The sequence below is a fragment of the Hetaerina americana genome, unplaced genomic scaffold (genome assembly GCF_022747635.1).
Source record: "Hetaerina americana unplaced genomic scaffold, ioHetAmer1.1.p SCAF_2, whole genome shotgun sequence".
NCBI classification, from domain to species: Eukaryota; Metazoa; Arthropoda; class Insecta; order Odonata; family Calopterygidae; genus Hetaerina; species Hetaerina americana.
This window is the reverse complement of record NW_027286763.1, coordinates 75,533,280-75,552,280: the sequence shown is the minus strand read 5'-3', so window position 1 is coordinate 75,552,280 and position 19,001 is coordinate 75,533,280. Positions and strand designations below refer to the sequence as shown.

General features: G+C 35.4%; 1 protein-coding gene across 1 annotated transcript in view; it reads left to right on the top strand.

Annotated features, from left to right (window-relative positions):
• Window positions 1-19,001, top strand: part of htt (huntingtin) — an 88,725-nt gene that overhangs the window by 8,742 nt on the left and 60,982 nt on the right. Inside the window, exons 8-18 of the mRNA XM_071585390.1 lie at window positions 35-223; window positions 4,276-4,367; window positions 4,937-5,219; window positions 5,640-5,842; window positions 8,863-9,018; window positions 11,332-11,534; window positions 12,551-12,842; window positions 13,903-14,015; window positions 14,801-14,961; window positions 17,399-17,496; window positions 18,550-18,919. Coding sequence (XP_071441491.1) covers window positions 35-223; window positions 4,276-4,367; window positions 4,937-5,219; window positions 5,640-5,842; window positions 8,863-9,018; window positions 11,332-11,534; window positions 12,551-12,842; window positions 13,903-14,015; window positions 14,801-14,961; window positions 17,399-17,496; window positions 18,550-18,919 — 2,160 coding nt within the window. The remainder of the gene's footprint in view (window positions 1-34; window positions 224-4,275; window positions 4,368-4,936; window positions 5,220-5,639; window positions 5,843-8,862; window positions 9,019-11,331; window positions 11,535-12,550; window positions 12,843-13,902; window positions 14,016-14,800; window positions 14,962-17,398; window positions 17,497-18,549; window positions 18,920-19,001) is intronic.

The window sequence follows — 19,001 nt, the reverse complement described above, 5'->3', positions numbered from 1 at the left end:
GAGAATTTTTTCCATGTATGCTCTTTGATCATAGGTGATGTTCATTTGGGCTCACCCACGAAAAATTGCTCATTGTGTGATGATTCGTTGGAAGAGAATAAGAGGAGTTTAGGTGATAAGAGTGATTCACAGGACAGCAATGAAGAAATCTTTTGTGAAATTGATTTTGACAAACGAAACAAAGAGTGTGACCTTGGTGATGGGGAGTCAGATAGCATTTCAGGTATTAATGCATTAACTTTAACCTGTTTCCTTTTATTTTATACATGCATGTCATTAATCCTAATGTGTACCTGCATAACTTGTAATTAACTGTAGCATGAGTAACTTTTAAGTTGCTCTTTATATGTTGTGCATGCTGGACTTTGGTCTTTGTCTTTTTTAAACCTTCAATGCTATATTCAGTCATTGTAAATTTCACAGTTTATTGAGTAATTAATAATGTTATATGCATAAATACTTGTTGGGAAAAGGAAAACCTCCATTGTTATTAGTAGCAGGTTGAAGAGTACTCTTTAATAAATTGAGTAGCTTCAGGCATGATGTGGTGGAAGTCGAACATGATGAATAACTGATCGAAGTACTTTTCCCCATAATTAAACAGCATATTTACTGCATTTATTTTCATCATTATGTACCTAAATATTTCTGATGAAATCGTGAATTTGGCATGAATAGTTGTGCACAAAGAAGAAATGTAGGACAAATAAACTTTTACTTATCACTTTGGTCAGGGGCCAGAAGCCTGTAAATTGAGCCCTGTATTTTTTTATTTCAAGCTGGAATCCTGGCATGCTCACACTTATTGACTTGCTCACCTTTGCTTTTACTCTTATTTTATTATCCTCTTTCCCTTGACTGACACACCTTCAAAACCTCATAATCTTTAGTAAGGAAAGCATGCACCTCTCTTCAAAGTGTTTCTGGAACATAATAAATCACGTAGGTAGACACTGAGGTACAGGTCACATGGTGTAAACTTGTGAATGCAGATTCCTTGTCTATTAGAGGTGATGTGAATCTCTGGCATTTAAGAACCAAGAATACAAGGTTTGTATAAAAAGTATCATGAAAAGTTTTGGAAAAAATAGATTTATTTCCTATTTTGCTATAATACCTCAAAATTCTTCAAGGTACATTCCTTGAGCATCAACACACTTCTGCCTGTGGCTTTTCCATGACTCAAAGGCTCACTGTTAGGTGGATTCCTGAAGGTCCTTAAGGGTACGCCTGCAAGCTTCTTTAATGGCTCTTAGGGTCCAAGGTGGTGTCCTTTGAGGGAAGATTTCTCTTTTGGGAATAGGAAATAATCAGCCAGTACCAAGTCAGGACTGTAAGGGGTTAGGGAAACACGCAGCCACAGTGCAGCACAGATCTTAAACTTTGGCAAATTTTCAGTAATAATGGTGTGCATTGTCATTTTATCAATGCAATATGATTTGCGATCATGCGCACACTTAACAGACCATCTGAACCTCACCACCTCACGCACACATTTCCCTTGGTTCTTGAAATTGACAACTGTCCCACGTGGGGCTTGCCCTCTACACTCTCTCGGCCATCTTTGAAGAGCTTGTGCCTCTTAAAAACTGCAATTTGTGATATGCTTTCATCCTTAAACACTTGGCGTGCCCAATATCTCCTCTCCTAATTTTTGCTGTCCTGCACAAAATTTGATGGTGTACCACTGTTCAATTGTGTACTGCATTTTGCCCTTGCACCATGTCACTCGACAGGGGTCTATTAAAAACATGATCTAGCCTGAATGAATACTCGTAGGTGATTGGCACTTGGCACGTGTTGAAGGTCAGACCCCCCACCTCGAAGCCTGTGTGGTGCAAGTGCACTGTCATGTACTGTCACGGCAAGAAAAAATTGTTTCCGACTATTTATGTAAACCTTTTACATTGTATAACTTCCAAGTCAATCGACTGCAATTGGAGAGTTGAGCTTTTTTTGAGTTTGCTTTCCCCAACAGCATATCTTTACATTTTGCAAGTGGCAATTTGTCCTGAAGCTGTATTTCTTAAATCTATGCTCAGATTTAAATCTATGACTCAGTGAACACCTAGTGAAGGTCAGGTGTGGTGGTAAGATGCAGGGGTGTGAGCCGCTGTGGGTGCCGTTAAACTGCAATTTGGGCCATAGGCATTGGTTTGCGATGCTTGCTTGAATAATTAAGGACTGTCCTTTAATTGAATAAGGCAGTAGTAGTAGTAGTTTTTAAGGGAGGCGACCGACAGCTAAGGTCATTTGCACCATAGGGGATGGACAGGAAAGGATGAAGGGTGGAGAGAAACCCGGTGTCGGCATTAGCCTACTCTTTACGAAAGGCGCCAAGGGGTCCGCAGTTTAACGTCCCATCCAACGGACGGCGTACTCACTCAAAGTGCCCTCCACAAAGCACCTCAAGTAGCGATCGCGCCCTCTGGGTGGGAAGCCAGTACATTAGCCCCCGCACCATCTCGATCCCTTGACTAAGGCTTCTGGAGGAAAGGGGGGTTCCCATTGTATTACTCTTCCGTACAAGATTATGGGGTAAGCAGCAGAAATCATATTTTAGGTTTATCATTGCATGTTCCCAGTTTCTACTTAAATTTGGAAGGAGATCTTCAATCAATGGGACGATTTTTAGTCAATAATGCTCAATGTGGCTGAATCACATACTACAGCACTTGTCTATCTCTGCCAGGAAGGATGTCGGGTAGGTAAATCACAAAGTCACAGAAAGAGTATGCCCAATTCACTAAAAATGACAAATATTCTTGTCTTTTCCATTTTCTTGAACATCTGTTTTCTAATCCATGAATTCAATTTCTGTTGATATATAGCTCTGTTGATTTTCTTCTATTTTTATCTATAATTTCACTTTGTTAATTGAGTTGCATTTTGTCAATTTCAAAATTTCCTTCTACACCATACTTCACTTTCTCACTCATATTTTGCTCTTCGCCAATTACAATGTGCCAATCAGATACAAATATTAGGTTTTATATTACCTTTCTTAACAAGACATTTATATTTCTTATTCACATATATCCGTAAGATCCTAGTATAAAACCTGTAATTAGTATGCTGTCAGCATAGTACTTTTCTGGAGGATGGTTAGAATGAGGGTAGAGCACCCCAAAGGAACACAAAAATATTTCTCTCAGTTTTACCTTTTGACAGAAGAATGACCTACATATACCTCATATTTTAGGTATCAATTTCTTATTCTCTTAGAATGTCATGAAAAACCTCACGGAATCATGGAAATTGCATATTAGCTAAGGCATTCAAAAATCACTCCCACTACATTTTGGGCTATCAGACTCAGGGAAACATTTGTATCCAGTGATCAGTCTCAAAAAAAAAGGAAAAATCATCAACAATTTACCTTTACCTTTGACTGAAATATGTTCTGAAATAGTCAGTTATGAAAAAGGATTAAAAGAATTTTAATTTAATACAGTAGCTGCATTTTTGTTCTAGGATTATGCTTGTAGCTTGATTATATGATATTTTAAAAAGTGGTTAAAACATTTTCTGCACAAATTATTTTCATTTTTTGCATTAAATGCTATTTAAAACATAATGGGTCTGGGTTTGGAACAAGAAATGGGCATGTTGATGCAGGAAATTGATGGTGCTTGAGGTTAAAATAATTTAAAGGTATAATATGTCATTGCTATGATTTAAATTTTTTTTATCTTGAGAATGATTGAGGCAAAAGTTTGATGAAAATTGCTAATATTTTTTATATATCCAGGAAACACAAATATCCATACTTAATCATCTAATGCTTCCTTCATATTAATAAAATAATCAGCAATCCAAAACATACTAATTTGTATGATTTTGAGCCATTTATTGGATCAATGATAGGATGTTCCTGACTGACCTACTATGTATTATCATAACATTACTAAACTGTCATGTTTAATATAAATTCACAATTGTGAACGTCTTCATAGATAACTGCAATTCTGACCTTAAAATGGTGGATTAACATGAATTAAAGCACTGTTTGTGTGGTCTCCGTGAAATGTCAGTTTGAATGTTGTATTTTGTATGGTATGAATTACTGTACTATTTAGTGAGACGGTAAATATGTTATGTACTTGACATTATATATGAATGAAAAGAAATATTTTCTTCTCCTGCACACAAAGAGTTTATCATGGTGTTTCATTATACTACCCCATTTATCACCTTATGGAGAAGTCACTCTAGGGTGATGAGTTTACGTGTGTGGCTTTGTTGAATTCTTATATAATTATGGGTGCTTTTCAGGAAGTGCAGTGATGGAAACAAGGCTCATCGAGAATAAGACTGAAGTTCCTCAACGGCCCATGGAGTTACTCAAGGGTCATAAATACCTTGTAGTAAGCACTTTAAAAATAGAACTTCACTTATATTGTTTATTAATAGTTCACAAAAAGAGATGTGTGCTAATGATGAAAAATATGGTTTTGGTGATTAGTGTGCAAAAACGTCTTCTTTTTGCAAAATAGTTTCGTATTGTAAAAGGTTTTATGACATGAATTAAAGTTTCACCTATGTTAAAATTGCAAGCTAGCACATTTGGATTTTCATTGGTGAATATTTTGAAAGAATGAATTACTTCCTTATATTTCAAAATATTCCTGATTTTATTATGAATGCATGAAAGAAATAATATTTCAGCGATAAATAATAAGTTTTAGTAATATTTTTTTTATATTAAAAATGGGTTGCACGCATTGGTATATGGGAACCACATCATATAAATTATACCCTTTTTATAATAAATAAAACGTAATTGTGGTTGACTATACATTTCTTCAATTTAATTAACTTTTAATTGTAAACCAAAATGCTATGCCATAAAACATTGTCTTTGAATTCTTTTTTTGTAAAATTTGAAATTACCCAGTTTTTCACTTTTGATTATGTATTTCCTGTTTCCCTACAGGCCAAAGAAGGAGTTTCTAGACTGAACGGTTGTTTGAGATTCTTGGTAGCATCATTCCTTTTACAAAAGAGTGATAAAAGCAACTCACAAGTGAAATCAGAAGGGATCCAAATCCTTGAGACTCACACAGTCCCAGACTCAGCTGTTCGTGTCAGTGTGAAAGCACTTGCATTGGGTTGTGTTGCCAATGCTCTGGCACTGAGCCCCCACCTTTTTTTCCTATCCCTTGAACCAGATTCTGATGAATATGTCAGATTTTCAGCACAGTCTGAGGATCCAAAGGGTAAGTTCAATCAGTGGTTATAGTTTTCTTCATGAAACTTGCATTCTGGCAGAATTGGCAAATTTTTGTCGCCATTTATTCATTAAGTTTTGCTTGCAGAATTGCCTCTACCTTCATTTTCTCATAGGCAGCAAAGTTATGCATAGTTGAGACTGTCAATTGGCTGAGTCAAGTTGGAAAATTCAACTAAGTCAAAAGTTTGTACAAAATTTTGATAGTCACAAAAATACAAAATTTATTATACCAGTCTACATTTATACCTATCCAGAATTTGTTGATTCAGTTTTAATCATCAACACCTGCCAGACATATCTAAGTGAATGTGGTTAGTTCCACGATAAGGAAGATAAAATAAAAGAGGTTATGCATTGCTTGGAAGGCTTATTTCTGTTTCTGCTATCAGATGTTCTTTTGTTGCAGGTAATACCTCCATTCAGATGACTGGTCAGCCTATTAGTGATATTCTCCTCTTTGCCATGCATACTGACCCCCAGTTGAGAGGTCTCACTTGTGTTCTCATTGGAAATCTCATTTGGGCAGCTCTTGTTCAATCTGGTGGTGATTTTCAGGCATTTTCTAAGGGCTCAGTTTCCCTGGATAAACTTGTCAGCCTTCTTGTTCAGGTGAGATATTTTATGACTATGTGCTTTTAATGCTATCATTTTGGTGTACCTGGGTTAATAAAGAGCATATATAACTTGGAAGTTAACCTGACAAAATGAAGTGAAGTAGCAATTTAAATTTTTCATTAAACTTACAATTTCCTTGTGTTGCATCCCACATCTGAAAATTTCACCACTGATTTGCTGTGGAAGTACTGATACATAGCTCCATTTTTAGGTCTACACTCTTGTTAATGGTTAATATACTAAGTCTTCATCAACATGTGTACATATTTCATCAATATGATAGATAAAAATGATTAAAACAATTCCATTAATTTGGGAGAACAAAATATGGTTTTTTGTCATGATTACAAAATAGAACAAAAAGCTGTAATAAAGTATTGTTTCCCAAGTTTTGATAGAATGTTTGAACTTGGAATGATAAAAGTAGTTCAGAATCAGGTAGAAACCATAAGACAAAAGTTGGAATTGTCATACTTCCAGAAGTCTCCATCAATAAATGGTTGACAATGTGATGTAGCTACCAACACTGGCATGCTGGCTAGTAGCTTAAATTTTACGGCTACCTTTCTCCTACCCAAATAATCTCATGTAATTATGGGAAGATTTTTAGCCAGTAATGGTGATTTCAATGATCATTAATCTGAATGACCATTGGGCCAATGCATCAGCTTGCATACACACTTCATTTATTTCAGCCTGTGGATGAATCACTAATTTTGTTGCTTTTAACATTTCCCACTCAACCTAGAACCTCTTTACCCTTTTAATGTAACGGTAAGTGAAAAAAAATCGACTTCCTTTACTTCCATCATGGTTTATATGTTTTTCATCACTTTTGTATCATTTTTAACCAACTTTTATTGTGGTCAAATCTTAATTTAAAACAAAAATATTCTCCCTCTTTCTATCATAAAGGTGAGTCTAATACAATACAGTTAAATAACTTTATTTTGATCCCACTTAATTCATTGTGTCACCATTTCAAAGCCAAGAGTAGACCCTAGCTTAAAGCATAGGAATGCAACAATTTCAGAGTGTAAAAATCATTCACCTTGACTGGGATTCGAACCCAGATCCCTCAATATCCGGTCGAGTGCTTTAGCCACTTAAGCTACCGAGGCGTCCTCTTAAACTCTGAAATTTTGGGGCTTTTTAAGGAACAAGATGTTGTGACAATGAGTTTAAGAGGACGCCTTGGTAGCTTAAGTGGATAAAGCACTCGACCGGATATTGAGGGATCTGGGTTCGGATCCCAGTCAAGGCGAATGATTTTTACACTCTGAAATTGTTGCATTGAAATGCACATTAGTGGATGACTCTGTTAAAAGTTACAGTTGCGTCATCTCCTGCAGTTTCTTTGGAATTTGTTAAAGCATAGGACTTTGCCTCCTTTTTTCAACAGATAAATTGAAATTCATCATTTTAGAAGCCGTTATCTGGTCCCACATCTGGAAAATGTGTCCTTTATGTAGAAGTGTCCTCCAAGATATTGCATGCCATTATGCATTTGCATATTGTAAAGTTATTTCTAGATATTCATTGTGTAAGCATCACGCTTCTCCTGGTCATTTGGAAAAGCAACTCCACAGTTTGCAAATCTCTTCTTATTGCTAAGCCATTAAACAACATGAAAATATATTGGATATAATACAAATAGATGTACTAGGTGAACCTAGAACTACTAGACCCTAATTTGAATCTGTTTACCCTTTCTTTGAGTAATGCCATAATCCAATCAACTTAGTCCGTTGTTCCTCCTTCAAGGTCTGCCAATGGGCAGACTCGTACATCATATAACTTACCATCCAGTATTTAATGCTCTCGATAACTTTTTTACCTGCCTAATGAATGTTGTTGACATTAAATATGTCCAAGTCACTCTGCTGTTGAAGGGTAGACGGTGGAGGCAGAATTAGTCGCCTCGTGAGGAATGGTGGTAGGTGAAGGTCACTCACGGAAGAGAAGTAAACAATGAAAGATTATTTGACTAAGTATACATATATTAATATGGCTAAGTGACATATTAGTGCCCCCTGTCCTCTCATAGCCCTGTGGAGATATCAACTTAAATACTTCCAAGTGCATTCGCAGATTGAAAGAAGCAGCAATTTTTTTATTATGGTTCATCTAGTGCCAGAAGTACTCTTGAAGGTACTTCTAGCACTAGACGAACGAAATGAAGGGTAATAGGAGCAATATGGTGACTCTTGTTTGAAGCTTGATGCTTATTTTTTTTATGTTGTGCAGTGAATAATAAGATGTATTTCTCCTCAGCAGATGAACTGTAAGAGTAACATTCTTTGCATATTCCAGAAAGCATAAAAATACTGCATCATATAATTTGAATGCCCGGTGCTTGTAGTTGTCATATTTTTAATTTTTAGAGTTTTCCAAAGTCTGAAATCATATCCAATGGATGGTGAAAAATGTTTTTAGCATTAAATGAGAAAGCAGTATTGTTAATTTTGACAAATATTAGATGCCCGTACTATCTTGGAGAAGGATGGAAGGAAAAATATAAGGGAAAAACTGAACCTCCTGTGAGTGATAATGAAAGAAAATCATGCAATAACTAAAAATGTAGGATACGCTATTTGTCCTCCTTTACTGAAGTGAGAGTTGAAGAATAAGATAGCTTAATGAGGGTATTATTTCAATATCTCCTCCAAAAAATATATTTCGTGGTCTTAGGCCAGTGGATTAGTGTCCATAATTCACAGAATCTCTCTTGCAGATCGGCATTGATTTTTTAGTTTTTCATTGAATTGTCAAAGTGCTTTCTTTATTTTGAACCAATTAATTTTTAGCCCATTTTTGACATTTATGAAATAATGCGAGTTTACTGTGTGTTACACATGACTGAAAATATTCTAAATTTGATTGACAAAAGGATTGTGTTGAATGCTCCCTCAAAAAATTAACTATGAAACCTGTTAGACAACCTTAATTTAATAGAAAACATTCAAAAGTGTTTTCATATTGATTTTTATTATTAATGATCTTCATTATTTCAGGGTCTTGAAGACGAATCATCTCTGTGCTGTCGCCAGACATTAGGAGCAATACAAATGTGCCTTGGATCACTACTTGAAAGTCAAGGAAGTCCCTCAGTCAAGACCTTGCTTACATCACTTCTGCCTCTTCATAAAAATCCATACTGGCTGGTTAAGGTATGAAATGAAGAGTTTATGCTATAATAACTACTTATTTTACATAATTTCCTTTTCTCAGTTCTTGAAGAAGTTAGTGTCTCTAAAGTTGTCCTTTTTAAAAGATGATGACTGGGATTTATTTTTCATAAAATTATCCTGTGTGATGCATTCAATATTTACTGGAGTTGTAATAAATGCTACTTTTTTGGGAGAGAGCTAAGATTTTTTAAAATTCAGAGCCAAAGCAGATCTGTTACTAAATTAGTGTTTTTTAGCTGCTAGTTTATAACTTCATTTTTAGTATTATGGCATCCTGTCATATCAAGTACAGCATATAATAAGAATTGTAATAAATGCAATGAGTAATGCCCGCTATGCAATTTGTTGCTATATATGTGCCATATTTTCCCATCAATAACACGTGCATTATCTATACTAAAATGTTCAGATGATCGAAAAAAATGACGATGCATTTTATGTAATGAAAATTGAAAAAATCCAATTCATACTCAATTAAACATATTTTCCACCACCTGCCCCTCCATAATTTCTGGGTATATGTGCTTTCCGTGGCTTGTTTGTTTTCTGTAGAAGATAGCCATTTCAGTAAAACCACGGCACCATCATGTCTCATGCATAGATAAAGATTAAACTTCTGGACATAACATCATCCATGTTTTTCAGTTGATGTCATCAAAGATCCTTAGCTGGATAATGTCCTTCACATCAGCTGCATCATTAAATAGAGATAGCTTCCATGTTAGGTGATGGTCAGCTAATGTGGATCAGAGGAAATGTGTACATAAAAAAGTTGCTTAAATCTAGATCCCAGTCTGAAGATAATATGTTCGTTGTTCAATAACTCGTATGAAAATCCATGAGATGGCACTCATAGTATCAAAAAAGGTTTGTTTTTAGTGAACATCGTCCCTCATTAGACTGCTGTAAAAGTTTCAGCTATATCCATCTTGTGGTTTCACTTTCATTGTCGATTGAAGCAACAAATTTGGTTCATTTAGAAAAGTGAAAAAAAAATAGTTTTTAGTGGCATTTAGACACTTCTATTGAAAAGGCTCAACACTGAAAACGATCAAAGCCAAGTTTGATGATATTAATGGCACATCTGATCCTGTGTTTCGACTGTTTAAAATTGGATAAAGGAGTATAAACATGGCCATGCATCCACAAATGATGAACATCGTTCAGGATTTCTAGTGGAAGTGACTTCTCCCGAAATGATTGACGAAATCCACAATATGATTTTGAGTAATTGAGGAATTAAAGTTCATGAAGTAATTAAGGCCACAGGCAAATTATAAGATACAGTGTTTTCAAGCTTGCTAGAAAAATTGGTGGTGAAAATAATCTTGGCAAGATGGGTAGTTTGCTCTCAGCGGAGAATAAATGCAATCATGTGGTCAATTCAGAGGCTGGTTGGGCACTTTTCTGGTGCAATCCTGGTGAGTTTCTACATTAATTCATAAATGTGAATGAAAAATGAATGCAATCCTACACTCCAGAGACAAAGGAACAGTCAGAGCAAGGGGTTTGTGAAGGCATTTCAGATCCAAAGAAGTTGAAGACAGTGAAATCAGTAGACAAGATAATGGACACCCTATTTTGGGACTTGTATGGAATCATCTACATTGACTACTTGCAAAAAAGGACAACAATAAATGGAGAGTATTATGCATCATTATTGCGCTGTTTGAGTAAATAAATCAAGAATAAACATTTTCATTTGAAAATAAAAAAATTTCTCAACCATCAAGACAATGAACTGGTTCACATCGGTGCAGTTTTGATTGCAAAAATTATGAAATTAAAGTTTGAATCATAAAAGCATCCAACTTATTCACCAAAATTAGCCTCCAGTGACTTTTTTTATTTCCAAACTTGAAAAAATTGCTCTACGGAAACAAATTCACTTTGAATAGAGGAATTCATTGCCAAAACAGATACTTATTTTGATGGCCTTTGGAAATCCTAATTTGGTAAAATTTTGCTTAAAAAAGGGTGAAAAATGTGTGTTTCAGAAAAAGACCTTTTTGCTATTTATTTGATTCGCTCAAAAATTGGGCAAGGGGATTATTGCAATTTTGAGAAAAAAATTATATTATCCACCTTCAGGTTTAGAACTACTTTTTGACATATAATAGAGTTGGTAGCAAGATGAACTAAACATTTTATTTCAATTTTTTTGTCTCTTTTGACTAATGTTTGGTTACATCTCAGTCATTGGTGACATTCAGGAGGTATGTAGGTTTGTGTTTAGATGGCACTATTGATGGAAATGAACCTGTTAAATAATGGTTTTTATTTCCTTTGCAGGTAAAATTACTGGAGGTTGTAAGTGAACTCCCTATGGTATCCTTGAGTCACATGCTGTCTACATCTTTGAATAAAAACAAAGGATATATGGAGCAAGGTCACAGATCTGATTTTCAAGATCAAGTTTTGCATGAAATTCTTCTTCCTCTCCTGGGTGATGAAGATAACCGTGTCAGGCATGCAGCTGCAGCTGCATTTGTCAGGTGATCTATCTTTCTTGCACGGCATTTTTTATGCTGGTACAAGAACACTTGACGTCAATTCTCCCATTATTCTTGCAAGCTTGATTTTATTGATATGGCACCCAAATAATTTTTGGTGCTCTTTGAATAACAAAAATTTTTATTAAGTAAATGCACTCCAAGTGAGAATAAACAAAATTAAAACATTTCAAATTTATCATTAATTGTACCATTCATTATTGATTTTATATTATTTTAAATGTTTTGCAAGACATTGCCCAAAACAATATGACATTGGGTGTAAACTGAGATGGAAAAAGATAAGAAATATTACTTATGGAATAAAATTATGGGTGAAGAACAAATGTGTAAGTTAACGTGTAATTGTGAGGAATTGCTCTCACATATTTTTCATTTTAAATATTTTTATAATAGTAATAAGATCCTTGTGATCTCCTTATTATGGGAATGAAATCTTATGTTTGCAGGAGACCATATTTAATACACTTGCTTACCATTAAAACATGAATTAGCGAATTACAGTTTGAAATAAAATACTCAGGAAGAAATTCTACTGAAAAAATGTATTTACTTTGTTGTTAAACAAAGAAAATCTTATTTTTCATTTTCAAGAAGATTTTAATGCCAGGGTGAATGAGGCAATGTAGTTGTTATATCTAGGATTTAGATGAATGATGTAAGTTACCAAGGCAAGAAGCAGATGAGACAATAGTCCAAACTGTGAGCATGTTTGTGCAGTTATTTATACCACACTATTTTCACAATTATTTATAATGGACAAAGGTGGATTCACCAAAAGTATTGCAAGAACTAAAGACTTACCATTCTAATTTAAATGGGCAGGCTCTATCATTCTCCTTAGGTGGAATGTGTTTTTGATGCTATGGAAATCTTGTGGTGTGTAACTATTAAATGGTGTAGAAGTTTTCAAAAATATTCTCACTCCAATTTACCAGAGGTAAATTGAAGAGGTAATTTAATGATTGCTGTGTCTAATAAAATGTTTTGCCACACAGGATCATCCCACATTTGTTCTTCCCAGCTGACTATCCTGGCCAAGATCCTGCCACAGCAAGAGCCTCCTGCCTTGTCTCTCGATTTCTGCTTCCAGTGGCTGCAGGTTGGGGCCCAGGGGGTAGTTTGCCTCTTCCATCCCCAACTGCACATCTCAATGGCCCACCCTCTCCTTTTGGGGGGATTAGTCATAATAGTTCCTTGCGAAGGGTAGCACAAATTGAAGATGCTCTGTCAAGAGTGGTAGATCTACTATCACAATCTCTCCTCATGTCCACATCTAGGTATTTGACTGTAAGTATAAATTTGCAGAGCAGGGAGTTTTATGAGAACACAATTGATGAAGTTTTAGTGTGCATGTCATATTAAATCGTGTCTCCCATTTTCATTGAATTTTTAGAACTTTCATGCTCAACCCAAGCTAAAGTGATTTTTCGGGTACCAGGTCTCCCTGGGAAACCATAACCGGCACAGGGAAAGGAACTGGCCCCCCTACCCTGATGTGTGAATTTCACACGCCGTATAGGGCTTAGTACTGGATGATCTCTACCATCACCTACTAAACCGACCTTCGGGTTGATTACTGTGTTAATGTTTTTTTTTTATGTTCCTATTTCTTCAATGATTATTTTTTGCATGCCTAAGAATTAGTCAAATGTAGCAAATATATAACTCCTTTAAATTCAAATATTTCTTCTATTCTGTGTAGAGATGAATACTACTTCACAATGCAAAACATTTAATGAAGAATATCAATCCCAAAGGGGCATCATTAACTCAAGGCAGATAGTAGTTTTAATATATGTACCTGTATAATAAATCAAGAGAGAATGTAAGATTTGTTCTGTGTGATATATATTTTAAAACACAATACTCAGTCATAAATAACCATTTATGATTGGTATCTTGTCTCTTTTCTCAAGTTCTTTTAGCACACATTTTACACCTCATTGCATATATAATTTATTCTGTTACAGGCACATTTACAGAGAAATGTTGTTCCACTAATTAGAGAGAAACTTCTACCATTCTGCTCTATGCTTGAATTAGTCTCTTGCCTCTGTCTCACACATTATTTCATGTATGATATTCTGTTCTTCAGACTTGGCGAGGAAAAGATGCAAGCAAAAAGGCCCTTATTACCATATTTTACATGATCATTATGTAGTTTTGCAGTAAGATTTGCATGCTAAATACTAAAACTACAAGAGTATGTACTATACCCAGGCCCTATCACGAAGGAAATTTTTACCTTAATGGAGACAATATTAAAATGTTGTGTCTAGGAATGCCATAAAACAATATCATTGTATTCTTTACTTAAGTAAATGCTTTTGCATTTATTTTATCATAGCATGGGTGCTGTGAGGCTCTTTCCATGCTCTCTGAAGAGTATTTAACCACCATTTATCCATGGGCCTGGAGTTGTATCCTGGCTGACAGATCATCAGAAAAGCATAATCCCAGGTATGTCTTTGAAAAAGTTAATAAACATCAGACAATTCTATTTGAAATGTTAGTTCTGGAATGACAAAGCCATGCCTTCCATTGAAATTCAATTCAAATTGCATATGTTGTGTATGTCGCTTTTGGTTCTTTGTCTCTAACTGTATTAAAGAGTAAATTATTCTTTCCTATCACCGACTGCTGTTAATATTAATCCGAAGTGGCAGCAATATGTTTGTTAACTCTATGGCAAAATATAGTTCCCAAATGAACTCATTTGGTATTTATTCACTGCATGCTTAAGGTAGAAAAGAATCTGATGGTCAGATACACGTAATCATCATGTGTATATGAATAATTTCATCTATATTTATACATTGGCAATTAGTTGGTTTGCAAGGTTACCAGGATCTGCTCATTTTCTGTTAGTGGTCATGGCACTCTACTGGGCAGTTTTGGCACATATTTGCCTGCATGACAAAATTAAGACTAAATTCTAGTGTACTTTAGGTTCACTTTCATAATTCTTACCAATCTACAATCCCTTCTGCTGTGACTACTTTGATAACCAGCCTACTATTTCCAGCACCTTTTCGCTAGGCAGTATATGCATTGTACTGACACGTTAGAATACTAAAAATAAATGAAAAAAAAATAATAATTCTGTAATAAATATAAATGAATGCAAAAATATGTTTTGATAAGTTTTGTGCAATATACTCTTACACTACGTACTGGGAATTCATATAGTGAAGAGATACCAGTTGGGTACCAGAAAATACGTAATAATTTGTCCCCAATTACAGCAAAGAAAGCAATGATATTGGATCAAGCTACAAAAGTCCAGCAGTTAGTCCAGCCTGCGGTCTTCTTTCAACTGCATTGACGCTTCTCACATCAACATCTGTCTCCCTTGACTTATCTGCTCAGACTTGGCTCATCAAATTAGCTGGAAATCTCATATCTGGTAATGTAATTAATTTGGTTCATTATATACCTTGTGTTTTTGTGGTACCTAATTGGAAATCATTGTTATTTTTGTCAAGTGAAGAAGCGATTTTTTCAAAATATCTAACTATCAAATTATTTCATAAATTAACTACTGCTTGCAAGTTGCATGCAGCTGTTTTCAATGGGTAGAAATTACTTCAGAGTCACTTTTTCAGTTGACTGCCTCAGAATCAGCTGAAAAAACTTTTAGTTTGGCCCATCTTTTTCGTGTCATCTTCTGATAAGCAAATGAATGCAAGCTTGAAGCAAAGCTAATTGTTTTTTTTTTCGTTTCAATGTTTATTCAGAGTCTTAAACTAAATAATCTGTTTCAGATTTTGGATTTCAGATTTCGGTTCCCAAGACCATTTTTGCTCAAGTTTCCAGATGACCTAATTAAAGTATTCCAGTTATGACCAAAATTAACTAATCATTGCAATGTCTTACTTAAGTAAATTTGACCTGTTAAGAGACAATAATGTTAAATCATTTCAAATCTCCAATTGAATGTACACCTATTTACTTTAATGGTAAAATTGCATGAATTATAAGAGAAAAAGAAGGGAGAATACCACAAAATTTTACTCTTTATAAGCTCAGCTAAATTTTTACAGGTACCTTTTGATGAAATTGTTTCATTTTGCTCTAGTGTCTGGAAATAAAAAATAAATACATTGAATCACTACCATTACAATGCTTGAAAAACGAGGGTAGTTCGAAAGGTCCTCAGAATCACCACCAGATTTCAGCGCTAGCTCAATGATTTTCCCGCATTGGAAAAGGTAATTCTTTATGAGTAGAAACGTAACACTTCAGTGTTCTGGGAAGATATTTGTGATGCGGACGCCTCTCTGTTGTTGTTCCCATTTAGTGATATGTGAAGATGGAAAAAATTGAAATTCGAGCAGTGATTGAATTCTTCGTAAAAAAAAGCTATGAAAGCAAAGGAAATTCATGCAGACTTTCAGAACACTCTAGGGGCTCTGCTCCTTTAATTCAACCATTGCAAAGTGGACGAACAAGTTTAAGTTTGGTCAGGACAGCTTAGATGATGATCCACATAGTGGTCGGCCAATATGTGCCACCACCCCTGAAATTATTGCAAAAATGGAAATGGAAGATTGCCGACTGAAAGTGCGAGAAATTATTGTAGCTGTAAGGATGTCATCTGAACGGTCATATCATATTTCAATAGTGGAATTGGATATGAGAAAATTATCTACTAGATTAGTGTTGCCACTCTTGATGCAGGATCACAAACGCATCAGAATGTAAATTTATATTTCAAAGTCCAAACAATATTTGACCCAAAAAGTTTTTCTGTGCCAGTTTGTAACCATGGATGAAATTTGGGTCCTTTACTATACCCCTGAGACAAAGCAGCAGTCAAAGCAGTGGAAACGTGTTAATTCGCCACCACCAAAAAGGAAAAGGCAATACAGTCAGCTGGAAGGTGATGGCTTCAGTTTTCTGGGATGTGAAAGTTATTCTGCTGATAGATTATCATCCCACTGGTCAAACAATTGCTGGACAATACTGTGCTAACCTCCTGGACCAACTGCAGCAAAAGACACATGTAAAAAGGCCAGGTTTGACAAAGGAGAAAGTCATCTTTCATCAAGGCATGGCATGCCCGCACAGAAGTGTTGTGGCCATGGCAAAATAGCTAAACTAAGATATGAATTGTTGCCACACCCGACCTATTCACCTAATTTAGCTCCATCAGATTTCCAATTCTTCCCCAAGCTCAAAATTGTCCCCATTGGACGGAGATTCTCTTCAAGCAAAGAACTAACAGCTGAAGTAGATGGGTATTTTGCTGGCCTGAAGGAATCTAATTTTCGAGATGAGATCAAGGCATTGGAACATCGCCGGACCAAGTGCATTAGTGTGCAGGGAGACTACATTGAAAAATAAAAAAGTTTCCCTGAGGTAAGTCGTTTATTTCCATTTCATTCTGAGAACTTTTCAAACTACCCTCGTGTATGTTTTCAGCAATACTGGTGATGTAAAGCAACGTCATCAAATATAGTAATATATTTGGTATGGAATCTTGCAAAACATTATGAAATTTTAATTTACATGTTTAAACTTATTTTTAATTTCAAGCTTAATATTATTCATATATGTGCGAGCTTATATAGGATTCATACAATTATTACCACGGCCATTCCACCAATCATCATTTGCTATGGGTAATGTGTTTCAGTAGACATCTTCCTTCTCATGACTGTCATCAATTGCAGGTCATTGAAATTTGAGCATTTGAAATTTTAAGTCGCAGGATGAGATCATATTAACATGGTACAAAAATTCAAATGGCATGAAGAAGATTTAAATCCGGTAAAAACTAAATGTCATGCATGCATACTTTTTGTAGTCATCTAACTTAATTTTCTTTTCTTATGTTTTAGGTATGGCTGTTTACTGCAATCATAGAGTGGACAGTGGAGGTTCTCTTGATGGAGATAATACTCCTAGACAATCATGGTCTGTGCTGGGTGATAGACAAGTAAGTCAATGAATAGTTCTCATTGAATACCATGTAGTAGAAGTTCTCCTGTGTTGTGCAGTAAGTTTTCGAAAAGACACTGTAAAATAGTTGAATTTTTTTACAATTCTGTAAATGGGAAAATTTGTTAATTAATTTCATTACAAATCAAATACTTTTTAAGTAACACTTAATGTCCTGTAAATAATTGTCTAATGAGAAGTAGAGTGGGTGATAATTGCCTCACCAAAACATTCAAAATACTAGTGGCTCCTGAGTTATGGATGGCATGACTTATTGTGGTTTACACTTATTGATAGATAACCAAAGCCTTCCATAAAGATAGCATAGAGAACTTATTATCCTTGTTATATAGTGGGAATGCATTGGTAGGCAATTGAAAATGATGGATATATATTCTAGGCTTAATGTTCGATGGAATATTGGATAAAAAAGTCTCTGATGAATCTTTTAATAAATCATTGGGTTATTTTTATCTCTTGAATCAATTTGTTCATTCCATTCACCCTTGCAAAAATGTTCACAAATTTAAATAACTGTTAGTAGATAACCTATTTGTCGTTCCCTCACCTCATACTCTTGTAGAAAATAAAGATGCTTATGTGTATGTCATATTATCAATCATGAAAGGCATGCACTCATTCGGGCAGGAATTGTTTCACATGATTATGCTTATTGTATAGCAGTGATATATTTTTAAAGGAGAAAGTAGTCCCCTGATTTATATTTATCTCATTCTGTAATAAGTCTGCTGCACACTAGTAGCACTGATACAATCTAACAGAATGTCCTTCATCCATCCCAAAAGCATATGATCAGATAATAACACAGTACCTATAGAGAAACTACATTTATGTGCAATGCACATTACATGAATTTTATTTTGGCTTCCTTTAGATCTCAATCAATGAAATCTTAATGTAGTCATTGCTATATAAGGGCTGTGGATGCCCAATTTATGTTTCTCAATATGTTAAATTTCAATAATATTATCTCATCCCTCTTTGTCAGATGCATCTATACTTCTAGACAATTTTCTTTGCATTACCACAGTTGGCTGCTTCAGCAGATGTGTTCTTAGGACATGTGGCCAAAATTACGGCCACTTTTGCTCATGTTTTGGATGAGACCCCTCCCCCTCATTTAACCCCTCACCCAATCTCTTCCAGTCCTTCTCCTTCACCCAACCCTTCTCCTGGATCCACTATTTCCACACCCACCTCTGCCATCTCCACGTCAAGTGCATCAGCTCCATCCCTCCCTGCTGTGGCTGCTGCTGCATTGGCATCTCCAATCAAGCGACGAGGAACTGTTGGGGCCATGTCATCCCAGTCCTCTGGTGTATCAGTAGATGGCTTATCCATACCATCAAGTCTGTCGTTGGATAGGGGAAGAGCCATGTCGCCATCAAAATCTTCATTAGGTGAGTATCTCTCTTTGTTGGAATGGTTATTGCTTAAATTGACTTGACGTTAAGTATGGCTTTCATCAAAATAATCATTACC